Source organism: Macaca nemestrina, chromosome 3 (genome assembly GCF_043159975.1).
Source record: "Macaca nemestrina isolate mMacNem1 chromosome 3, mMacNem.hap1, whole genome shotgun sequence".
In the NCBI taxonomy this organism is placed as follows: Eukaryota; Metazoa; Chordata; class Mammalia; order Primates; family Cercopithecidae; genus Macaca; species Macaca nemestrina.
In genome coordinates, this window is record NC_092127.1 from 15,001,023 (window position 1) to 15,028,461 (window position 27,439).

At 34.9% G+C, this 27,439-nt stretch overlaps 1 protein-coding gene across 2 annotated transcripts in view; it reads left to right on the plus strand.

Moving 5' to 3' along the window:
- The window catches only part of LOC105466647 (glycine receptor alpha 3), a 179,234-nt gene that overhangs the window by 17,891 nt on the left and 133,904 nt on the right, over positions 1–27,439 (plus strand). For both annotated transcript variants that reach the window (XM_011715716.3, XM_011715717.3), the window contains exon 2: positions 21,978–22,105. In XM_011715716.3, coding sequence (XP_011714018.1) covers positions 21,978–22,105 — 128 coding nt within the window. The remainder of the gene's footprint in view (positions 1–21,977; positions 22,106–27,439) is intronic.

Here is a 27,439-nt window from a genome sequence, read left to right on the forward strand (position 1 = left end):
TTTAAGCAAAAGAATTGATAAAATTCCCTTTGGCAAAAATGCACACTCAAATTCACAGAGATCAGGCCACATCCTGGATTTTGAATAATTACTCTTGTGACTCTAGGGGTGCCCTGACCTTTTTCTGACTAAAGAAGAGGTAACATCTGCTATTCCAAGAAAATTTTACTTCCAAATTTTGATTTTATTGGTAACCGAATGTTTTTATTAAGTTTGTTATCCAACAACACACTCCAGGCTAGAGTCAGAGCAAATTCCCTGTTTTTTTTTTTTTTTTCATTTGGAAAACAAAAACAAAACAAAACAAAACATAGAGGTGGGGAAGTACCTTGTGCATGCTGTCTGTGTGTGTGTGTCTGTGTGTGTGCATGCATCTGTGTGTGTGTGTGTGTGTGTTATGTGTGTGGTGAATGAACATAACTAGAATAAAACGGTTTCAAAAAACAAACTGTAAAGACGAATTGTCTAGAATTAGTCTTAGGGAGGAAGTCTTTTTGGATATGAAAAGAACAAGAGAGAAAATAAAGACTATCCCCTCCCAGAAGGAAGCTAGGAGCAACAATACCTAGGAGAAACATTTTATAGCTTGAGATTTATTTTAAGAAGTCAACTGCTATTTCATGGATTTGACAAAGGAAAGGTAATATTGACGAAGTATTTCCCTGAAATACTGCTTTAGGGATTTAGAATGTAACTGGCATTTTTTTTTTAAAGACTCTGTATGAAGCTGCTACTGTGGTAATTGATATATAACCACAAACTTGCATTTATAATTTTGACTCTAATCATTAGAGACATTTAATTAAAATGGATTTCAAAGTTTTTATGTGGATTTAATTTCACTTATAATTACTTAGGTAATATATAATTATGTCTTCAATATAAAAATCCAAATATTTTGGATAAATGAAAAGTTTCCCTTGGTTGCCAATACTGTCTTAGTTCCCTTCTTAGAGATGACTGAAATCATTTAATATGTTTCTTTCCAGATTATGTTTTATATATTTCTATAATTATATGTGACCACAAACAAATAAATATGTATATTTTATATATATATATTTAAGAAAAAATGTTCTAATTAGGAGATTAATACTACGTATCTATTCCATGCGTTTCTTTTACTTTCAAGGGGAGAGAGTTACCTTGAGAATTTGTTCTTGCCTCTCCCCACCACTAATCCATTCTGCCACAGAATAGAGAAGTGAATATTCTATTTGGGGAGTTTTCAGTCCCGCCTCTTTTGTTACCTTTTCTCTCACTTCTGATTGCCCTTTGCTGCATTCTTCTCTAACTGCTCCTTTCTTCCAAAATAGCATGTAATTTACTAGTTTATCGTATTTCTGGTTTATAACGTTCCATTCTGCTAGAATGTAAACTCCATGAGACCAAAGGTTCTGTTCCATTTTATTTGTTGCAGAATCCAGAGTCCTCAGACAGTGCTTGGCACATTGTATATTTTCAAAACCTATTCGAAGATGAAAATGAGCAAGTGTGGGTACTAAATAAATCAGCCTTTTCTTTAAGCCTTTTTATTTTGTCTTGTTTAAAAAATTCTCTTCCATAAAAGTCTTAATTTATTTTATATCTCTAATCTTTTACTTTGAATTATTTTTTAAAGTAAAATTTGCTTATGAATTAAAAAATCAAATGGTTAGGATAGCACTTTAATATTCTTCATAGCATTCTTTAGTCCTACCTCCCTTATACTGAGTTATGCTTCCTTAAAGCAATAATTTTTATTTTTTTTTATTAATTAATTAATTAATTTGTTTGTTTATTTTGAGACAGAGTCTCACCCTGTCACCCAGGCTGGAGTGCGGTAGCCTCAATCTCGGCTCATTGCAATCTCTGCCTCCTGGGTTCAACCGATTCTCTTACCTCAGCCTCCCAAGTAGCTGGCATTAGAGGCATGCGCCACCACACCTGGCTCATTTTTGTATTTTTAGTGGAGATGCAGTTTCGCTATGTTATCCAGGCTGGTCTCAAACTCCTGACCTTCAGTGATCCGCCCACCTTGGCTTCCCAAATTGCTGAGATTACAGGAGTGAGTCACAGCACCCAGCTGAGCAATCATTTTTAAATGTTCACGTTTTTCTTACTGTTATGACTAGATCCGCGTGTTGCTTAACAGCAGGGAAAAGTTTTGAGAAATACATCGTTAGGCGATACAGTTATTGTATGACCATCATAAAGTGTACTGACACAAACCTAGATGGAATAGCCTACTGCACACCGAGGCTATGTGGTATAGCCTGTGGCTCCTAACCTGCAAACCTATACAGCATGTACAGTATTGGATACTGTAGGCACTTGTAACACCATGGTATATGTATGTCTAAACATATCTAAACATAGAAATGTTATAGTAAAACTAACTATGTTTGCTAAAGGTAAAAACAAATGGCTCGCCTCTATAGAGCACTTGCTACGAATGGAGCTTGCAGTATTGAGTGAGTCAGTGAGTGAGTGGTGAGTGAATGTGAAGGCCTAGGACATTACTGAACACTAATGTAGAATTTTTAAACACTGTACCCTCAGGTTACACTAAATTAAAAAAAAATTTCTTTCTTCAATAATGAATCATCCTTAGCTTACTGTAACTCTTTTACTTTATTAACTTTTAAATTTTTTTAACTTTTTGACTCTTCTGTAACAATGCTTAAAGCATGTTTTACAGCTTACAAAATATTTTCTTTATATCTTTATTCTATAAGCTTTTGTCTATGTTTACACTTTTTTCACATTTTAAATTTTATTTTGTTAAAAATTAAGACACAAGCACACACATTAGCCTGTGCCTACACAAAATCAGGATTATCACTATCACCATCTTCCACCTCCACATCTTGTCCCATGGAAAGTCTTCAGGGCAATAACATGTGTGGAGCTGTCATCTCCTACAATAACAATGCCTTCTGGAATACCTCCTGAAGGACCTGCCTGAGGATGTTTTACAGCTAACTTTTACAAATATAACTAGAAGGCATGCAGTCTAAAATAAAAAATTTAAAGTATAGCATAATAAATATATAAACCAGTAACATTTATTATCATTATTCAAGTATTATGTACTGTACATAATTGTTTGTGGTATACTTTTATGTGACTGGCGATGCTGTAGGTCTGTTTATACCAGCATCACAATAAGCACATGAGCAAACTATTGCTCTATGATGTTACCATGGGTATGACATTACTAGGCAATAGGAATTTTTCAGCTTCATTATAATCCTATGGGATCACGATTCTGCATGCAGTCTGACATTGGTCAAAATGTCGTTATGTGGTACGTGACTGTATATCCATACATCTGAATAATACCCTTATGTTATTTTTTGGTTCACCTTTTTTTTTTCCTTAATTCTATACATGTTTTCTTCTGCCTTTAAGTGCTTTTTCAAATATTTATTTTCTTCCTCCCACTCTCAATCCTACGGTGTCGTCTTTGCAATACGTTCCATACTTCACTGCACTCCACAGCACAGTGGCCATCCTAGAGTTCTTTCTTCTGATCAAAACTATATTTGTATTTTCTAAGACCTTCTGCATGGATTTCATTTGAGGAAATCACATCACTACTTGTCTAAGTTGGATCAGCTCCTAGGATTCTTGGTCTATTTCTTGTCTGTTTCTTCATTTTGCTATAGTATTTTCTCAAACATTTTCCCAGGAGAGTATTTATACAGGTAGAGTATTTGATTCCATGTATTATGGCTGCTTAGTTACTTCTCACCTTATTCATAGATTGGCTGGAAAACTGGATTGAAAATACTGAATGAAAATAATGCTCACCGAGAATTTTGAAAGAGTTTTTTTATCTTTTTATCTTGTAGCCTCCATAAATGAAAATTTAAAAGCAGTCTCACTCTTTTGTGTTTTACTTTTTCTTTCAAAATATTCATTCAGGAAATCTTTCAGAATCTTCTCTTCAGAATTTTTGGCAGTTTTACAAAAATAGGTCTAGACAGTTCTCTAAGCTCAATCTCTTTTGAACTCAAATAGGCTCATTTAACTTTGACAATACCTGTTTTTATCATTTCCCAAAATTTTCTGGATAGATACACATAAATCTCTTTATAGATTATTTCTTTCGGCCAGGGCCAGCGGCTTACACCTGTAATCCCAGCACTTTGCGAGGTCGAGGCGGGCGGATCACGAGGTCAGGAGATCGAGATCATCCTGGCTAACACAGTGAAACCCCATCTCTACTAAAAATACAAAAAAAAAAAAAAAAAAAAAAATCAGTCAGGCGTGGTGGCAGGCACCAGTAGTCCCAGCTACTGGGAAGGCTGAGGCAGGAGAATGGCGTGAACCTGAGAGGCGGAGCTTGCAGTGAGCCGAGATTGCACCACTGCACTCCAGCCTGGGCGACAGAGTGAGACTCCATCTCAAAATAAATAAATAAATATAAAAAATAAAAAAGATTATTTCTTTCTTTTTCATCTCTCAGAAATTTACTTGTAAAACTTTCTCATTGCTGATATCTCCTTCCTGTTGCCTTTGAAAATGCATCTGTCTTTAGTCATTTAGTAGTCTTTTAATGAACACTGCAAGGGAAAGAAAATAGAAATGTGCTTACTCTTGAACTATTTTTGAATATTTTATTTAAATATTTACATGTATTTAGAGATTTAATTTATCTGTAACTTATTTTCATGGTTTAAGAGAACAAATTTATGTTATTATTTTCCAATAGATTGATTATTGCTACAATACCATGAGTTTGAAGTAGTTGTTCTCTTTACCTTCTTTCCTATGCTTCACACTCAGCTCAGTAATGACTTTCTAAGTCTATTCAAGCAACCTATTCAAGATAGACTCTCATTTATTTTCTGTTTCATCATACTGGCTATTTTCTTCTGAGAACATAGAGCAGTCTCTAATTATCTTAATTATGTATATGTTTATTTTGTTTATTTTCTGTTTCTTCCAACATAAAGTACATTCCTTGGTCACAGAGACTTTATTGGTATTTTACCTACTGCATGTAGAGTCGACCATTACTTTAACACATATACACAACTAAATGAATATACAAATGTGTGCTTTGTATGCATATTGATATCAATAGGAATATATACAGATACATATACAGCTGTCCCTTTGTATACAAAAGGGATTGGTTCTAGGACTCCTGAGGATACCAAAATTCACTGATAGTCAAATCCCTTATATAAAATAAAGTCGTCTTTGCATATAACCTACCCATATCCTCTCACATACCGTAAATCATCTCTAGATTACTGACAATACCTAACACAAGGTAAATGCTATTTAAATAGTTGTTATACTCTATTGTTTAGGAAATAATGACAAGGAAATAAAGCCTTTACATATTCAGTACAGACACAACCATCCTCTTTTTCTGAGTATTTTCAATGTCTGGTTTTTTGAATCCACAGATGCAGAATTTGAGACAGATACAGAGGAGTACCTTTTATGTATATGAAATACAATATGGGGAACAAATATTCTGCTTTGTCTTATCTTAACAATCTGCAAATTTTGTGCTTCTATAAGAATATTGAAATTTTGTTGTTTGGTTTCCTCTTAGATTTTCAAAACCTGCTTTTTTAGTTTCTTGGGGGAATTAAATCTTGCTTTTTTTTGAAAGGCTTATGAATGCAGCTATTAGTGTAATGAGATGTGTGTGTAAAGCTACAGATTTTAGTTTATAATTTTAAGCTTAATTATTTTAAGCGTTTAATTAATGATGTTGAACATCCCAGATTTTAAAAAGTGATTTGTCAAAAATGTTTACATGGAATAAGAACAGGGGTTATAAGCTCCTGGAAAGTCTTTGCTATACCTTTCACCTGATCTTTTCAAGGAAGACCTTGAAAATATGAAGTCGTATCCGGACAAAGGCTCCACATGATCCCTTCCCAAAGAGACAGTGATACTCTAACTCAAATCAAGGGTTCTTTTATTGCTCTCTGGAACTACACAAAAGTTTGAAGAGTTGAAGAATCACTGCCTTTGTCAGATAGCATCATTGAAATGTTTCCTCATTTGAACTATCCTCTTGAAGACCTGACTTCTATAATATCCATAATAATAATAAATGTTATTACTTATTGAAAATCTATGGATTCCATATCAACCTGTTTTATTATTGTGCAGAAACTTCCCGGTAAAAAATATTTTTTATTACCCTGATATTTAAGTGGCTTAAAACAACAATAAATACCTATTAGCCTGAAAGTTTCTGTTAGTCAGGAATTCAGGAGCTGCTTAAGTCGGTGTCCTAGCTCCGAATCTTTCATGACGTTTATGTAAAGATCTCAGTCAAGTCGGAGCAAGGCTTAACTGGGATAGAAAAGCTGATTCCAAGATGGCTCAGTGAAATGGGCGGGAAGTTGATGAAGCCTACTGGTAGAAGCCCTTGGTTTCTCCCTTGTAGCTTCTTGAGTGTTCTCACCACATGATGATTGACTTCCCAGAGTGAGTGATCCAAAAGAGTGCAAGATGGAAGCTGCAATGCATTTTATGATCTAACCACAAAATTCATGCAAAATCAAGTCATTTTACCCAGCCAGTGTTCAAGAGGAAGGAAATTAGGCAGCACTCTTTGAAGAGAGGAGGGCAAAAAAAATTGAGAAACAATTTTAAAGCCACCACAGTCATCCCGATACAGGAGCTAGAAAGAAATTATTAGGTAGATAGAGAGGTTAAAGGAGTCCTCAGCAAGGCTTCCCTTTTAGCAAAAAGCAGCCCCCGAATCATTTCTTTTCTAACAAAGAGCAGCCTGAAAAATCGAACTGCAAACATAGATAAGCAAGCTGGAAGCTTGTACAGGGGAATGCTGACAGCTGTGCCAATAGAAAGGGGCTATCTGGAAGCCAGGTATGTTCAACCCGTAGGCTCCATCTTCACTTTTCTTTGTCACTACGTGTACAGTAAAGAACCAGGAAACCTGGCACCAGCCAAGTAGAGAAGCCATCTGCATAATAAAAGATTAGGGTGAGGTGGCCAGCTTCTTCACACCCTATGCAAATGACACACCTGGTCTGACCAATCTTTCATGCCCTATGTAAATCAGACACCACCCCATCAAGCTCATCTATAAAACCTTTTGCACTTCGCTGTGGAAGCAGTAACACATTTTCTCCAGGACTGCATGTTCTGTGCAGAGAGCTATTCTCTTTCTTTCACCTATTAAACTTCCACTCTTAACTTCACTCTGGGGTATCCATGTCCTAGTTTTCTGTGGCTGTGAGACAACAAACCGCGGGTGTTATCCCAGATGAATGACACTACTTCGATCCTGAAGACATTCTTCCTCTTCACATCCGGTACCAAACCACCACCAAATTCTGTGGATTCTATTAATTATATATCTCTTAGATTGTTCCACTCTTCTCCACCCCTGTTGCTGTTAAAATTACCAAGACTACCCTCAACTTTCTTCCTGACCACTAGAATTGTCTCATAATGGGGCTATGAAGATACATGTCCATAACATGGTCTGTAAGGTACTACATGATCAGGTACTTGTAGTGCTCTCCAGCCTCATTTGTTATTAGGTTGATGCTCTCTTTCTCTCTTCCAGCCATGCTGACATTTTTCTAGTCTCTTGTATTTTCCATGCTCTTTCCTATCACAGGTTCTAGGAGACTTTCTCTTTTCACCTGTCTGTTCAACATTTTCCTGCCTGAAACTCTGGAGCACTGTTTCAGAAATCCTTCATCCTATAAATTTTCACTGAGTTTCACATAAACTGATAGATTTCTTTTGAATTATTAAAAATCTTGCTTAGAATACCAAAACCAAAATCAAACTATTAAATACAAAACAATATAAACCCCAGAATACTTTAAATATCCATTCAGTAGTTGGGCTATAAAAAAACAAATGTCATGAATGAGAAATTATTTAAGGAAAACTAGGCGACAAGTCTTTCAGTCAAGGCCCCTACAACTACATGTTTGCAAAGTGACTTTGAATCTCTCTTGCTGAAGCAATTTAGCAAGGAGTTGAATTCATGAACTGGGATGAGTCAATCAGATTCTTAATTTTATGATGCTCAGTCTTTGCTGAAGTTTGTCTGTTTTTTCTACATTTAAGTCTCGTAAGATACTCCTATCACCATTCAGGGCTCTTTTACATAAACTAGGTTAAGTGGATTTCTCTGCATTTCAATTAAAAATGTCCCTGACCACAAGAGACATGGTATCCAATGAAAAAGCCAAACTTCAGCGTAAGATCTTGGCAGTTTTCTAAACATATGTGTATGTCACATCATTTGTTTTACTAAACTTATCTGTGAAAAATGTGTACTGGTAAAATATCTGGCTTGCCCAAGGCCAAACAACTAGTTAATGACAGAAAAGAACAAAATACAAGCTTCCTGACTATCCATCTGGAGCCTCAAACACTGTATTGTGACGTCTTGCATTTTATTATCTTGAGTGTGAACAATAGGAGCTATTAAGTCTTTTCTAAGTAATTTTCAATGTATTCTGAAACACTTAATTAGTTTCCTTTAAAATAAATAAGTCATTAAGAAGCTACAAATCAGTGAGTTAATTAGTTGCATTATGGTCTTTTAGCTCTTTCAGTTTAAATAAGCTGATGCCAAATCTATAAAGAAATAAACTATTACCCACGAGAAGAGATCGTTTTTTATGAAGTTATAACAATTACCATGAATTTCAAGTTTAGCATTTTCAAAGCTTAGTAAAAATGAATGAGTGTATGAAGAAAATAAATTTTATAGATAAAACCAACAAATTGTATAAAGATTAGATTTAAGAAATCTCAAATAATTACACTGCTTTTTGTCATATATTTCACTATTGAATGGAGTCCTCCTTCCCCACCCCATCCGCACCATAACCCAATATTAACTCTTCACACTCAAACATATATAATTTATCACTGGCAACTGGCAAGCACTGGATATAGATAACCCCTAATAAGCACTAATTTATGTAAGTCCTGAATGTGACACTACTGCAATATCAAGCCTGATTAAAAAGATACCGACAGCATTTCAATTTACAACTCTCTAGTTTCAACTTTAAATGACAATTTTCAGACTATGGCTTTGATGATTCAAGTTTCTCTTTTAGATTTCTACAACTTGATTTTTATCTACTTCTAAATCTTTGTACCATAATACCGTTACCAAACACCAGGGGTTCAGTTTAGGTCCCATTGCTCACCTCACAGAAAGCTGATCACTGAGACAATGAGTATTGCCAGGAAAGAAAGTCTTTATTTGGGTGATGTTAGCCAGGAGACAGGAGATTAGTCTCAACTCCTCCACAGTTGACTAAAACTGGAGGTCTATATAATAGGGAAGGAATGTAACTACGCACAAAGACAATAATTAGGGAGGGGTAAAGAAGAGGTGTTGATCAACAGACAGCATGTGGTCAGTTGGACAATCATGATAGATGAGGGTTTTGTTGTCTCATTATCTGGATGTAGTGATCTGGTACACTTCAGTTCCTTGATACTATCTGGGAGAACTGATGGCAGGTGTTCTGAGAAAGGAACTCAGATGAGACAAATGTAAATTTCAAGTTTTAATACCAGTAGGAGCAATTTCTATGCTTATTCAAAAAAAAATGTAAATGTCAGTTCTATGGGAAAATTGGGCCAATTTCAATATTTTTAAATTATTCATCAGCATCACTCTTAACTTGGGCACAAAGATGAGAGAGGAGAAAGTTTAGACCTTCTCTAGTGTTAAACATGTACTCAAAGCATGACTACTGGTTGGTTTGGAGGATCAAATTCTGAGGCTTGACATCTCCCTCATTATATTCAGTTAATTCATTTCAAAAATATTTATGGAGTTACTCTAGATACTTTGAATTACTTTTAGGGCAATCTAAACAAATGAAACAGTCACAATTTTTGCTTAAACAGTATACCCTACAAAGGAGGCAGATATACATATATCAATCCAATTACAATTGCAACAAGTGCTACCAATGAAAGACACAGACTTGAGACACATTTTAGCAGTATTTTCTAAAATCAGAGAGAATAGTTAAGGCTTCCTGGGGAAATTATGCTTAAATCTGGATCGTAATGATAAGAAAGAGTCAATGAGATGAATAGAGGACCAATGAGCATTTTAGACAAAGGTAACCACTAGTGCTAAGTTGGAACAGACCAGTCAAAGAGAACATGGTAAGGTGTGGATGGATTATGGATAAAATTAGATGGTAAGGCCAACAGGATGGATATCATATGTAAAAGTTAAAAGTGGAGTCAGTAATTAGCAAAGATTTTCATCTTGAGAATTGGAAGAACAGAGTTGCTATTAACCAAGTTTGAAAGGAATGCAGAAAGAGCAAACTTGTGTGGAAATGACAGGAGTTTGATTTGGATGTAATGCCAGATATCCAAGTGGAGATGACAAGTAAGCAGTTGGACCCAATAGTTTGCAGTGCAGGGGAATTCATAGCTCAAGATATAAACTAAAATTGCCCAGTGTATTCTATACTATGTCTGAAACCATGAGACTAGATGATGTCACCAAGGGAAGTGTCATTGGAGAAAAAAATGTCTCAATATGAATTAATTGGATTTAGCTCTGTGGAGGATATTAGGACCTTGACAAGAGCATTTTATTAATGGAGTGGTGAAAGAGGCTGGTGTGGATTCAAGAGCAAATACAGATGTTGCTCGACTTATGATGGGGTTACATCTTGATAAACTCATCGTAAGTTGAAAATATATTTAATATACCTAAGCTACTGCACATCATAGTTTAGCCTACTCTTCCTTAAACGCGCTCAGGACACTTGTGTTATTAGCCTACAGTTGGACAAAATCATCTAATACAAAGTCTGTTTTATAACAAAGTGTTGAATATCCTCATGTAATGTACTGAAAACTGTACTGAGAGTAAAAAGCAGGTGTAATCGTTATTATTTTAAGCCAAACATTGTCAGTTTTTCTAACAACAACAACAACAAACAAATGGCCCACACCATCAGAAAGTCAAAAAATAGTAAGTCGAATCATCCATGCTGAAATTCTCAGTTTTTTAATTTTTGATCTACTTAAACATATAACCTAATCACTGTGACGAATTCATCATCTGAATCTTTGGTTTATCTATTTCACATCTGCCTTGAGTTTAAGATCTTAAAGTTAATTCTCTTTTACTTTTTTCCTGCGTATTTATATTACATCTCAGATATTGTACATATGAATCAGATAAAATTTGAGGTTTAGAGTGATATATTCTTCCTCCCGAAATGATGTATTTAATATGTTGGCATTTTTTTAGAGAGGTAAGTTGCTAGCAACCTGGGATTATTACTGCATTCCAGCTTGGGAAATTGAGAGGATTTCAAGTAATACTTATCTTTCTTCTAAGGTTCTGTATTTCTGGGTTATTCTTACTAACATTGAATTCTTAAAAGTTGTAATTGTTTTAGATCTCTAACTCATATGAGTTTGCCATTTTGGTGAATCCTAGAATGCAATTTTTGCCTTACTAAATCCATAAACTTTTCAAAACTGGTGTTCAGGTTGTTAGCCTCTCAGTTACTACACATGGAATTTATTGCCACCCCAAAGGGAAATGCATCTCCAAATATAGGGATTGCTTTCAAGTTTCTTTTTACCTAGGTTTTAAACATGTAATTTTTCACTGTGTTTTTTAGCACTGCCATGGCACTTTTTAGAAAACCTTTTCTAGTTACTTTAAGTGGAAGCTTTGGTTTGTTTTAAAATGTAGGCTTTTACTCTCAATATTTGCACGGCCTAGAAAAATCACTAACTTTTCTATATACTTTTGTTTCTTCATCTGTAATCCATAGGTAATTATGACTAATAACATTATTATGATAACTAAATGAAATGTATATTAATCCTGTCCCTAAGATATCAGGAAGCAGCTATCATTTCTCTTTGAAAAATTAAAATTCGCAAGTCCTTATTCAACTGCAGGTAGAAATGCGATCACTTCAAAATGATAACCATATGTCATATTTCACTGGCACATTGCCAACAGTGACAAGAATCAAGATGCTAGTAGCCCATCAAGTTTTAGCTATTTCTCTGTCTCCAGAGGTGTTTTAAAAGTCTGGTTTTTTTTTTTTTTTTTTTTCCTTTCTTTTCATTTTTTCTTTGAGATGGAATCTCGCTGTGTCACCCAGGCTGGAGTGCAGTAGCGTGATCCCTGCTCATCGCAAGCTCCGCCTCACGGGTTCACGCCATTCTCCTCCCTCAGCCTCCGGAGCAGCTGGGACTACAGGCACCCGCCACTGCGCCTGGATAATTTTTTTGTGTTTTTAGTAGAGAAGGGGTTTCACCGTGTTAGCCAGGATGGTATCGGTCTCCTGACCTCGTGATCCGACCACCTTGGCCTCCCAAACTGCTGAGATTATAGGTGTGAGCCACCGCGCCCGGCCTTAAAAGTCTTTTAAATATTCTACCACGTTGGCCTTTTTAAAAAAATTATTGATGTCCAAAAATTAACTTAAGGCCTACTTCGCTAGTAGTGTCTTCCCTGCAATGATTCTTTTTCTTAGCCACTATGCTTTAGTTTGAGATACTCAAAACATCACATATTCCCAGATGACCAGATTTCTCTTAAGTTGTCCCTACACTGAAGTATAGGGAGATGGGTAAAATGCTCGTATCTTCCGTTCTGCATCTTATTTTTCAAACTGTGGCTAGAAATATCAATTGCTTATGTTACTTACAACTTAGAAAAGCCCAAATAATAATTTTTTTTCATAAGGGCCCATAACTCTACAGGACTAGCTCATGGAGGGAGTGAATACATAGTAAACTCTCTTTCTCCGTCATACCCCAAACCTTCTGTGCTTCAGGAGCCTAGGCACTGATTTGTTCCCCAAGAGTCATTCTTCCCTCTGTGCAAATAACTTTTGAAAATAGATGCATGGAACATTGTGGCCCCATGTCTCAAGGTCTGTCTCAAACCCACATGATGTTTCTCACCTTCAACTTCCGCATTTTCTCTCAAAATTTTAAGGTGTATTTAGCAGAGATACTTATTGGCAATTATATTAAAGTCAACATAAAACCATCTATATTTATTGGCTATTTTCATCCTCCAAAAGTGAGTGAATATATTTTACTCCCCTATCTTTTTTTTCTTTTTTCGCGATAGGGTCTCACTCTGTTGCCCAGGATGGAGCACAGTGACACAATCATGACTCACTGCAGCTTTGACCACCACGGATCAGGCAATTCTCCTGCCTCAGAGTAGCTGGGACTAGAGGCGTTTGCTATCTCTTTAGCTAATTTTTGATTTTTTTGTAGAGAAGAGGTCTCACTATGTTGCTCAGGCTGGTCTCGAACTCCTGGACTCAGGTGATCCTCCTACCTCAGCCTCCCAGTGCTGGGATTACAGGTGTGAGCCAATGCGCCCAGCTATTCCTCCCTTATATTATTGGATATTATTGTTAAATTTTGATGTTCTGTTTCAATACTTGAATGAATCAGTTTCTGTCAATATTTATGAAATTAAAGTTTCTGAACTTTCAAGTGGCATGTCTTTTTATAAATAAAAATATATAAAATACCTAAGTTAAAAACTTTCATTGATGGGAATGTGTATGAGCCCACACAGAGTTTCCAAGAAAAGTTAATAGTAAATGAAATACTTGGTGCAGCACAGAAGAGTGAAGTGTGGGAGGCAAGCTAATTACCACAGATTTTGTGGAGATTCATAAATAAAAGACTATTCAAAAAAAAAAGTCAAAGCTGCTTCCTTCCAAAGTACTGATCATAACTAATTTGCTAACAATCTTAGTAACTTGCTATAAATACATCAGCTCTGTTGAAACTAGGAGGTTTAAACAAAATAGAAATGGCTTTAATGGTAAAGTTTCTTATCCAAAATTCATTCTAAATTAATATTGGGTTTCTTTTCACCGTCTCTTCCTACCCTGAGTTTTAAAAATCTTAAAAAAAGTTTTTGAATATGTATGTACAAATGATGTGGGCTATTTAAAACTTTGAGTAGGATGCCAAATTGGTTATATGGAGCCTGTGAGTTCCCTTAAATGACTGGTTTTCTAAGGGCTGTCTGCTAATGTTCACGTGGTACAAGGCTCAGATATTATTGTAATAAGAAGAGAGTTTTAGGAGAAATATATTAGAGTAAGAGTTTAGCTAATAGGAAGTCTTTCTGTGAGCAAAGCCTCACCCCTTTCAGAAAAGGAAGGGGCCAGGCGCCGTGGCTTGTGCCTGTAATCCCAGCAATTTGGAGGCCAAGAAGGATGGATCACGAGATCAAGAGATTGAGGCCATCCTGGCCAACATGGAGAAATCCCCTCTCTACCAAAAGTACAAAAATTAGCTGGGTGTGGTGGCATATGCCCGTAGTCCCAGCTACTCGGGGGGCTGAGGCAGGAGAATCACTTGAACCCAGGAGGCGGAGGTTGCAGTGAGCCGAGATCGCACAACTGCACTCCACTCCAGCCTGGTAACAGAGTGAGACTCTGTTTAAAAAAAAAAAAAGAAAGAAAGAAAGAAAAGAAAAGGAAGGGATAGAATATGTAAAAATGCTTTTTAGCCAATAACTCAATGTAAATTTGCTAACAATAATTTCTTTTGAGTAAAAAATGTGAACCTTTAGAAGTAAAATCAATTGCCCGTAAGCAATTGAATGGGTCTGTGTCATTGAAGGAAACATCAATAGTACCTGAGTCCATTCAGGCTGCAAAAACAAAATACTATAAACTGGATGGCTTATACACAAAACAGTTTATTTCTCCTGGTTCTTGAGGCTGAGAAGTCTAAGATCAGAGCACCAGCAAATTGTCTGGTTTTGGGCCTGCTTCCTGGTACATTGTCCACTCTCTTTTCACTGTAACCTCATATGGTGGAAGGGGCAAGGTGAATCTCTGGGGCCTCTTTCAGAAAGGCACTAATCTCATTTGGAGCCCTTATGACCTAATCTCCTCCCAAAGGTCCCCACTCCTATTACCACCACCTTGGGGTTTAGGATTTTAACATATGAATTTTGCTGAGTCCAAAATGCATGGCATTGAGACCATGTGGCATTGAGACCATAGCAACTCATAAAGAAAATTTAAATATTTATCTTTTCAGAATTTTCTCATTTTATAGGCACCAATCTGTAGAGCTTGGTTTTGAATTCTGTTATAAAACGTGAGGATTTTGCTCACACCGTATTAAGAAGGGAACCAACTGATCATTCACTTCAGTGTCATCTCATTTTGCAGCTCCTGCTCACTTCATAAGGAGACGACACAGAGTAATCAACTGAACTGTGAACATGTTAAAGATTCAGATTCGTGTTTTATATACTTTACGGGTCGTAGCACAGTGCTTTGCATCTAACAAATTATATAAGAACTCAAAAATAATTTTTGTAATATATGCCTTGTATTTGATTACATTATGGTATAAGAAAGGATACTTTTACATAATAAATGCACTATAATTTTATTAGTAGTAAACTTGTCTCCATTGATAAAAGGCTTATAAAAGTTTGTGTATTATATTTTAAAAATAGTTTATCATCTATTACATATTCCTCCTCCATCCCAGCCCAATGTGTATTTCATGTATAGTTCTCAATACATTTATCAAATTATATTTGTGCTTTTATTAATTTTAAATGCCATGTCAAAAGAACCATAATTTTGTGTTTAATTCACATTCATGGTAAAATATATTTTTAATCTTAAGTATTAAAGAATAAAAAAAGGCTGGGTGCGGTGGCTCACGCCTGTAATCCCAACACTTTTGGAGGCCGAGGCTGGTGGATCATGAGGTCAGGAGATTGAGACCATCCTGGCTAACACGGCGAAACCCCGTCTCTACTGAAAATACAAAAAATTAGCTGGGGGCGGTGGCCGGTGCCTGTAGTCCCAGCTATTCAGGAGGCTGAGGCAGGAGAATGGCGTGAACCCAGGAGGCGGAGCTTGCAGTGAGCCGAGAACGCGGCACTGCACTCCAGCCTGGGCGACAGAGTGAGACTCCTCCGTCTAAAAAAAAAAAAAAAAAAAAGAAGAATAGAAAAAAAATGAGACATTGGATTATAAAATATATAACTGTTTTTAGAGAAAGCAGATAATTTTAGTAGATTTTCTGCTACAAGATGAAATAACTCACATCTTTCTAAGGGTATTAACCAAAGATGTATCTTTCATCTTGGTCTATGTTAGTGATAAGAGGTGGTATCTTTTCCTTCCCCCAGCTTAATTTAATTACTAATTGCATAAACAAGGAAAATTTATATATTAGCAGAAACGATTTTAACAAGTTGATCTTTAAAAAGGTTAAACATTGAGGTTATATAGATGCAATATAAATATATATAATTATGTATTTATTTATACTTTTTTTCTCTTTGAGACTGTTCTAGGCATGATGCCAGGCTCCTTGGAACTTGTCAATAATGGCTGTTAAATAAATAAATGAATGGGCTACTACTCATAAAACTATTGTCCCCTGTTAAATGGTTTTTATATATTCCCAACCCTGGTAAATTAGTCATGATTTTTCCATAATATACTTGGAAGCAAATATTTTTGGCAATGAAAGTGTATTTCAAATAGAATTTTTACAGAACCAATATCAGATCAAATTTCAGGAAAGCAGTTATTGCAGTAGCTCAATTATTCTTTTTTGAATGCATCAAAAGAAATGAAATAAGATTTAAAATAATAACAATTTTTAACCTTTAAAAAGATTAAGAATGAGTTTGTCATATTTAAACAACAACAATCTTGCTTTTTTAATTTAGTTATTCAAAAGGAATATTTGGGCGCTGAGAGTGCTTGCTAATAGGGTTTGAAATATTCAACCAAGAATTTGGGAAAATACAATTATAGTGAGCATGGTGTGTGGTGTGTATGTGTGTGTGTGTGTGTGCGTGTGCATAAAATTGTGTTGTATTTTGATTGTTTAATGCTGTTGCCTTCCTATAAATGTCCAGGATTCTAGGAGTTCTTAAGCAACATTATCATATACTACAAAAAATGCAAGCATCTCATGGCACTTAACATGCCAGTCCCTACCACTACTTGTATTTGGAGTAATATATTTTTAAAAAGTATACAGAGATGACATCTCTACATCCACTATTGGAAAATTTTTAATACCTTATTTCTCACATTGGTTCAAATATTAAACTATTATAATAGCCGGTTGCAATGGATAAATGATTGCTTAGTATGAGATGAGAAAAATGTGATTTTTTGATTTTCTTATTCTATTTTAAGATTGATCATCAATTGTAACATTTGTAAAAATAGTTTAGAAATGGGTTAATGAAAACTAGAAAAGGACAGACTTTTGCAAGATATGATTTGTATAAATACAAGAGAGATTATTATCATTAAAATTTAGCATTGATCTGCCTAGATAAATAAAATTACTGTTTTGTCAAAGTTATTGGTAGATAGTGAAAATCTGAAATCTAAAATTAATTAAGATTTAATCTTAATTAAATCTTTAATCTTAATTAAATCTTAGTCTTTTATTTTTTTCTTTATTGTGCTGGCTAATACTTGCTGTATCTGAAAATATATATGAAAATTGAGATCCTAGATAGATACATAGATATAATTACTTCTTTATTACTGCCACAAGAATAACAATCACTTAGAATATTTACTCTACAGTTTTTGGACATATATTATAGGAAAATCCTAAAGACAGACTTTGCATCCTTTCTTTTAAAAGCAAATCTTGGCCAGGTGCAGTGGCTCATGCCTGTAATTGCAGTGCGTTGGCAGGCCAAGGTAGGAGGATTGCTTGAGTCCAGGAGCTGGAGACTAGCCTGGACAACATAGTGAGACCCCATTAGGAGGCTGACACAGGAGGATTGCTTAAGCCCAGAAGTTCAACATTGCAGAGAGCTATGATCATGCTGCTGCACACAAGCCTAGGCAACAGAGCAAGACCCTGTCTCTAAATGTAAATAAATAAATGTAAATTTGACATTACTTATGAATAAAGGTGTTTTTTTGAAAGACCTACAAAATAGTATCATGGTATGCAGTTGATACCATGAGAGTAAATAAAATTATTCACAAAGAGAGCAGAGGAAGAGCTCCAGAATGGAACTGTGAGGCATATGGTTATTTAAAGCAAAGATACAGTAAAACAAATATAAAAATAAGTCTAGGGAGGCATTATTAGAGAGTGACATCAGCAAAAACAGTAGAGTAAGAAAAATACAGGAGAGTAAGGACATCGACAAATTCTCTCCTTCATGAAAGCAACAAGAAAACTGGCAAAAATATAATTGTGAGAATCAAATTTTTCAAAAGCCTGACAGTTAATCAGAGGCTTGTGGTGATTCCTGAAGTTGTTTACTAAAGAAAAATGTCTTTCTCTTAGTAAAAACAGCGGGATTTATGGCATTATAATTTGCTCTATTTCCCACTCCCTCTCTTCAGCTCTGTGGTGACAAAGTAAACCAATAGCCCCAAATTAGAGGACAAATCCACAACCTGGCAGCCACCAGAGGAGACAGCATGGAGTCCGAACTCCTTTAAGGCCTTATTCTTTAAGAATGATCATTATTTGACTTGCCTGCAGGTTTTCTGGAATACACCATTTGCAAATCTATTTTTCTGTGACCTAACTTGGAGTTCACCTACCGCCAAAAGCCCTTTTCCTGGAGAAGTTTGTTTAAAACATTTAGAGTCAATTTTTAACTTCACAGATGCCTAAGGCAATCAGTAATAGTGGGGACAAACAATATGCTTAACAAAAATGTTAAAAGGAAAAGCATTGGAATGATATGTCCATATGGGTTTGGAAAATCGGCATATATTCCTGGTTATCTGGAAAGCCACATATATGGGCTGAATTTTTTTCTCCCAAAACTCATGTTGAAGTCCTACCTGCCACTACCTCCAGACGTGACTTTATTTGGAGGTAAGGTTTGTCACCTTACCAAGAGGTAATTAAGGTAAAACAATATGCCCTAATCCGATATGTGTGGTGTGCTTATAAGAAGTTAGAGCAGACACACATACAGAAAAGATCATATGAAAAAACAGAAAGTGGACATCTACAAGCCAACAAGGAGACCCTCAGAGGAAACCAACCCTGCTGACAACTTGATCTTGGACTTTTAGAATTGTGGGGAAGTTAATTTCTGTTGCATTAGCCACCTGTTCATGATACTATGTCATGGCAGATCTAGCAAAGTAACACACCCAGGGTTGTGCGCATGCTCAGGAAAGACCTGAAAAGACCCTTAGCTCTCAACTCTGGCTGACTTTTAGGCCTCACACAAGTGAAAGTAAAGTCTAGAGTAATCAACTGCCTGACATAGTGTTGAAGGTATGACCCCATGACACAGAACCCCCAGCAAATACTGAGAGACTTATTGGCTCTAGAAGTTAATAAAATCCATGTTCAATTACTAGCTGATCTCTAAGCTAACCAAGTAGAATGGTCACATATTATAAAGAAAGTAGACTTTACAGAATTAGCTCAGAAAAGTCCCTTTAAAAAAGAGCAACAACAACAAACTCTGGGGAGAAAAGACAATATGATTCCCAGAGTTATATTACTTAAAATGTACAGTTTTCAATAAAAGTTATAAGTTTCACAGAGAAACAAAAATGTATGGACCAAACACAGAAAAAATGCAATCAATAGAAGCATGCTTAGGGAAACAAAGACATTGCAATTATGAGACAAAGACTTCAAATGAACTATTTTAAGCACATTTAAAGAATTAAAGGAAACCATGTACAAAGAGCTAAAAAGAAAGTATGATAATATCTCACCAAAAAGGAAATTATAAAGAGATAGAGATTATAAAAAAAGAACCAAAGAGTAATTCTGGGGTTGAAAAGCAGCCTGACAGAAATGAAAAATTCACTAGAAGGTTAGTATTAGTTTCCTATGGCAACTGAAACAAATTACCACAAAGAACAGAAATCTATTCTCTAACAGTTCTGCAGGCCAGAAGTCTGGAATCCATTCACTGAGTCAAAATCAAGGTGTGAGTGGGTCCATGCTACCTCCAGAAACTCTGGGGTAGAATCCATTCCTTTTCTCTTCCAACTTCTGGTGGCTGCCGGCATTCCTTCGCTGTGGCCGTGTCACCCCAATTCCTGTCTCCATGGTCACATTGCCTTCCTTCTTCTGTCTCTCATCACATATAATTCTGCCTCCTTCTTATAAGGATGAATATCCTTGTATGTTGTTGCATATAGAACTGCCCCTGATAATCTAGGATAATCTTCCCACACTCAATGTGAAGGATTGTATTCAGTATACACAGTCATCTAGTATTTGTAATAGAGAAGGAGGCAGAGTATTATTGGTTCAAATCAAGGTAAATTGGTATATTTGTTGGTAGGAGGATGTAGAAGTTTATTTTCTGGTCATTGAAAGGAGAGATTTTGCAAGGGAAATAAAGAGAATGGTTTAGAAGAAGCAGCATGTAGCTACAAAAGCTTCAACGATGCTTTTCCACACTATTCTTGAAGCATGGAATATAAACAAATGCTTCTTGATAGGACAGAAAAAACTTCCTTAAAATCAGATGGTAGAAGAGAGCTCTAGAGTCATTGAGAAGATAGTTTAAAAAAAAAACTGTATTATTATAATGTTTTTTTATTAGAATAAACTTCCCAGTGACCACAATGACAGTTTGGTCGAGCAATAATAATCAGAGATAAAGGATCACGAAGTCATATAGAGCCAACAGAATAGGGAGAAAAATGCTTCCATTCTGGAAGAAAGCAAGAATGACAGAATGAGAATCACTGGGGAAAGTGACTCAGAGTGCCCAGAACAGGACAGAACCTCTAGAACAGGGCAACAGCTAATAGATACTGTAACTTGTGATTCTGTGCTTACAGAAATCTCATTCTCATATTATCACCGAGATTGATGAGATTTTAAAACTGTGCCCATGAATCACTGCATATATCCCTGTGGTAGACAACTTAATGATGATGACTCTAAGTCCCAGTTTTACTTCACACTAAAATTCTGGCAGGAGATATCTAAGGAATTTAATAATTGATCTTGTTATGATCATATGGTGACCCAAATGGTTTGAGATTTGGCAATGTCCTGAGTTGAATGACAGAGCTGGGAGCAAGTGATGATTGATGATCTTCAGGAAGTGACAACAGCTTGGACACATCAGTTCCAGAAAGTCAGTTTCACATTCCTGAGCAAAACTCCGTGGATAAAAAGAACCATTTGATCTCAACAAGCAGGCCCAAATTCTGTTCGAGAAGCCTATGTAAGTGAAAACCTGGACAGGAGAAATAGCCTACACTATGGGTTTCTGGGACAAGTAGTTGGACACAAAGGAAAAAATTTGGATGAAAAGAATATAGGAACACACTACCTTTCCTGGACACAGGTCTAATATAATATCCAGGTACACATGGTACATTTATGGTAATTTCTCAGTCGTGACACACAAATTTTAGATCTGAACAAAAGGTATTGTAGATTAATGACATGTAGGTGAAAGTAGAGTGAATTTAACTTGGTGTGTTACCAATTCAGGAAACACTCTAATTGAAGAAAAAAATGTGATTGTTTAACTTTTTAGACAGAAGTTTTTTACTGCTAAGAAAAATTCACAAAACCTGAAAGGTGATGTTTTCCCTCAATAAAAGCAATAAGATTGTAGTTCACAGTTGAATTTTCATATTTTCTTACACCTAAAGCAATAAGGATACATTTGGTTAAAAATTGCTATCAGATATCAAGCTTTTGTAAATACAGATTTGAAAGCTTAATATTTTGAAAGTGGCCTTTGTTTTCAGGTTTAATACAAAAGAATGCCACCTCTGAAAATTGGACTGAATAGATAGGAAACCTCACAAGTATTGACTATAAATCTGTAAATGTCTATCTTATTATAATCTTCACTGTGTGATATCTAAAGTCTTATATTTTGTTGCCAAACATATTTAGCTTAGCATTGCTATTTTGTATTTGTAGGTAACAATGATTAGAAACGCTCCTTTTTGTAAAGTCTACATTTTTGTTCTTATTTGTAGTTTGGTTGCCACAAAGGAAACAGATAGTGCAAGATCTCGAAGTGCTCCAATGTCACCTTCTGATTTTCTGGATAAATTAATGGGGAGGACATCAGGATATGATGCAAGAATCAGACCCAATTTTAAAGGTAATTGTTCTATTTGCTACTTTATATGTGTGTTTTAAATATTCTTCAACAAGGTACAATTTTAAATTGATTCCACAAGAAATTCTAATGCTTATTTTCAACAATCTTCCAAATACTGCATTAGTCACAGATGTGTCTTGAAAAAGAAATCCATTCCCATGTTCTCAATTATCATAATTTACCTTCTTTGGCCTAGCTATGTTTTTTTGCCTTCGCTAACTGTTACAATACTTCTTGTCTTGACCAATGATTTCAGGAATATACATGTATGTAGGTATCTTTTATTTAATTATTCTATCAGTTTTCTAACTAACTCGAATGAAATCTACTTTAATTGCTAGTGATGCACTTTCCCATTTTTTAAATCTGCCACTGTAGTACTCTCTATATTGTGAGGAATCTAACCATTGTTGAATTCATCTATTGGGAAATAGGCTGGATTGCTAACTTACAGCCTTTGAAATACATAAGACATTATTCCACCTACCAAATTCTTTACCCGAATTTCTAGGAAAGAATGTAATTGTCAATTATTTAAGCACCACTTTTTATTCTTCTGTTTAATATAGTTGTAACTAACATGTTTATATAAGGATATGTAACTTATCCAGAACCACAATATATCCTGTAATTTCACTTTAATGGTAAAATATTAGAAAGCTGCTTCCAGACCCCAACTTATTTAACATGTCCTTGAATATTACTTTACCCAGTAAAGAAAATAAACAAAGTTAAAGAACATAGACTTTTTCATGGGATTCGGTTAAGCTATTTCATTGCTAAAGTTTAAAAAAGTGTTGTCTATAATGACCATTTTTCCTGAATTTGTCCTTATGGAAGAAAAAAAGAATTGCTTAGAAGTGGGTGAAATAATTAACTAGAATGGAGTAAAAAATATCAAGGTTGGGTAGCAGTAGCAAAAGAAGTAAAACTCACTGATAATGTCTGAGTAGAAAATTATGAATTGATTCAATTTTAGAATGAATTTAATATTTAAATTGTGGATCACACTTCTTGATTTGTTTTTAAGCTTTTCAACCATAAATATTTTTAACTTCAGGAGAAAAACACGGAGTACAAGCTGTGCAAAAATAGTACAGCTTACGGGGTACAATATACAAATAAAAATGAGAAATTTCAGTATTTTAATGATCTTTTCCAAATTGAGGGAAAGCAATATTCCTGTGAATCCACTGATAACTAATTAGTAATTGATCTTGAAAAATATGAAATTGTCATTTAAATAAACCACAAGAAACATAATCGGGAATTAGCAGATTCATTATGGTGAGTCCATATTCAGTGATTTCAGAAGTATTGCTTTCTTTTCACTGAAAATTAAAGAAGAAAATGCATTCTATTTTTAAATGTCTGTGAATATTTAAAAATCATGTAAGCAGTCTCAGCAGATATTTTAATGAAACTGCAAATAAGTTACTAACCACACAAGAGTGGCCTCAGAGCTTTTGCCATTCTCTTGGAAAGTTTAGTGTTGGTTTATTATTTTAACAGTTTAAAAGACAATAGAAACATTAAACTATTTTAAAATGTGATTATCACTATTTATATATAAGCTCAGGAAAGGACCCCAAGGATTTGGTGTTGCTTAAAACAAATACTGATTCTTTTCTAAATAAAAATGCATTCCTAAAAATAAGCTGATCACCAAGTCAGATCAGAAGTGATTAGATTTTGGGGGAGACTAAAATTCATGCTTACACCCCAGTGTCACTAAATGAAGAAAAAGAAAAAGAAAAACAGAGATTTTCTCTCATTGTTTTTCAAAATATCTTGTGCTCTAAACATCAGGAAAACAATGCAGGCTGCATTGAATAACCAAATATAATATTATCAATTATACAAAAATAATAGTTTAATAGGTTAGGTTTTAGCTAACACTTTTTGCTTTTTCATCTTTTGCAAGGGTCAAATATTATTGACTTCAGCAAACATACTTATAACTCCATTTCCTAATTAAGCATATTCAACTCTGTTTCATTTCATTGGATAAAATAACATCATAATCGTTTGACCATCATTTCATTGCCCAATATTGGAATATAAATAAAATAGTCTTTACATGCCATTTCTTCCTTACGGCTAACAGGAGAATATGTAGGTGCTAACAAATTGAATCCAATACCTAACAGAAGATATTTACACAAAAGAAGGTGAGAACGATCAGCCCTTGTGTTGTCATGTACCAGGGGTCCACCTCACCTCAGGCAAAAATAAACTCATCAAACATAGAAGTAGAAAATTAAGAATCTGTTCTCCTGATAATATCTCAATCATTTTTTTTTTCTCTGTGGTAGCTCACATGACTAAAAATACAATCCCTTGCCATGTTGATTTTGTACCTTTCCCCACATCAATGTTTTTGGAAGAAATCTAGTTAGCTCATCAAATGAACTAATTTAAAATTGGTGTTATGTATGCTTTCCCATTCAATTGTCAAAGACAATGAATTAATAGTAAGCGAGTTTAGAGACATGAATATTAGCAGTGTTATATTATATTAAAGTTTTTTAAATAAGCATAATTATCTAAAAGAGTTTTAAAAGAGGAATGGGGGCTCATGCCTCTAATCCCAGTGTTTTGGGAGGCTGAGGCGGGAGGATTGATTGAGGCTAGGAGTTAGAGACCAGTTCTGAGACACCCATCTCGCCAAAAAAACAAAAACAAAAACAAACAAACAAAAACTAATCAGGCATAGTGGCAGACACCTTTAGTCCCGGCTTCTCGGGAGGCTGAGGCAGGAGGATTGCTTGAGCCCAGTTGTTCGAGGTTACAGTGAGCTATGGTTGTGCCACTGCACTCCAGCATGGGTGACAGAGCAAGACTCTATCTCCAAGAAAAGAAGAAGAATGGGAATTGTAATATACGTAAAAATATATTACAATAACCAAAATTATTTGATCCTTCTTCTTAAACACAGAGAAACATAACATACCTTGATAAGTGATCAGTTGATAGAAAAGTGCTTATAAAATATGAAAGCATTGGAAAATACCTATATGTTTGCCCTGTCTAGAATTCATAAGTTTTGTAAAAGGCAAACATAAAATTTCACTATGGACATTATCAGACAATTAACAGAAAAGAAATGGAAATGTTTAATCTCATTAGCCAAAAGCAAAGTGTATAACAATAATATGACATTTTTACCTTTCAAAGATATAAAAATAAGAAATGTTCCAGTATTATTTAACCGAAATTATAAACACCAAAATTATGGTGTTTGTTTCTATTGTTCGGTCACTTCTCTTTAAAAAGTACACTTTAAAAAAATCTCACCTCTTGAAGACGAAGTAGTTTAATGTTATTAAAACGTACCACAGAAAAGTATAAATACATAATTCTCTTAAAGCACTTTAAATTGGTATTGACCATGGATAAGACAGCCTCTTCCATTGAACATTATTTAAATCAATACTGAAATAAGTTAAAATAATTAGGTGCTTAACTCATTAACATTATCTTTCCTTTTCACTGATTTAATCTGTTCTCTTCACTTCCAGAGTAGTATTAATTCATCTGAAACATTTTTGAGAATCAGATTTCTCCGATAATGATCCAGTGCCTTTAGGATAATTTGACATAAGTATAAAAACTACTTCAAATTTCTATTATATCTTAGTCCTATTAAATATAATGATTTTAAAAACTATTATTTAAAAGGCATTTAATAATGACATATGCGTTTAGAAATGTTCTGAGAGCTGCTAAAAAGAACTAGAAAGTAAAGCTGCAAATATCACTCAACTAGTTGATCATGCAATAGAAATTAGAATTTTGTCCAAGTCATTATTTCAAAAATTTGGTCTTAAGGAGGAGAAATGTTATGTATAGAAATGGTTATTTTTATGTTCACTTTGGCAAAGGTCATTGGTAAGAACAGTGTATTTGCATCTAAGTTTTGATGTTATCAGGTGTTCTTTGTGTTTCTCACATCAAATCGGGTTAGCTTGTTATTGTTTTATCCCATGATGTGACTGAGAAAAATATATGACACATTGTAAAGGCAAAAAAAAAAAAAAAAAAAAGAAATCGTTATTTTTATTTTGAAAATGAAAATAATAGGTAGATTGCACCATTTTTTTCTCAGAATTTTGAAATCTTTCCTCTTTAGAAGCCTTTTTGGATGGGGAAAAGAACAGAAACAGAACTGGCCCAGTGAGAGAATGTACCACGTCCCCAGGCACAGACTACAGGCCGTGGTGCTCACTGGACGGCACTGCCTAATGGTGTTACAGAGTTGGAGGGACAGATGAAGAATTAAGGGAAGACTTAATAATCCTTGAAAATGGTAGCTTCTTTATATATATATATATATACACACACACACACACACACACACACACACATAAATTAAAACTTGAAAACTAAAGAGTAGGATATTCTAGCCTTGTTTCCATTCACTGAAAAACAAAATAAAATAAAATAAATTAAAATAGATTTTCATTTTCAAGACAGGAGTAATGCTCGTATATTTTCTGAGTTCTGTTTTTTCTGATTTTCTTAAATTAATAGACTTGTTTTAAAGAGCAGTTTTAGGTTTACAGAATAATTGATTGGAAAGGGCATATTTGCCCTCTCCTCCTCAACAGTGTACCCTGTTATTGGCATCTTCATATTCATGTGGTATATTTATTATTATTGATGAACCAAGATTAGTACATTATTATTAACTGAAGTTCATAATTCACATTAGAGTTCATTCTTTGTTCTGTACATTTTTATGGGTTTTGACAAATTCATAAAAACGTGTGTTTATCATTACTGTATCATACAGAGTAATTTCACTGCCCTAAAACCTCCTGTGCTTGCGCTCTGAATATCTCTCTCTCCCACTTCCCCTCATCTACCCCCAGTCTCTGGCAATCAATGATCTTTTCACTGTCTCTAGAGTGTTGCCTTTTCCAGGAAGTCATATAATTAGAATCATACAGTATCTAGACTTTTCCAATTGGCTTCGTTCAGGTAGCAATATGCTTTTTGGGTTCCTCTGTGTCTTTCCTGGCTTGATATCTCATTTCTTTTTATCACTGAATAATATTCCAGGATAATCTCTTTTGTATGCATTTGACATTAAAGAAACTTTATACAATTATCGAGCTGCAGAATTCTAGCTCAGAAGTTTGTAGATGTTGATTCATTGCCTGCTGACATTTAATATCATAAAGAAGTCAAATCTCATTTTGATTTCTGCTCCTTTATATATAGGCTATTTTTTTTTCTGCCTATCTCTGGACGTTTTTCAGTAGGAGGATTTTTGCTTATGCTGGCACTGTTTTGTGTTATTTCTGTAAAACAATACTTCTTTTTAAAAAA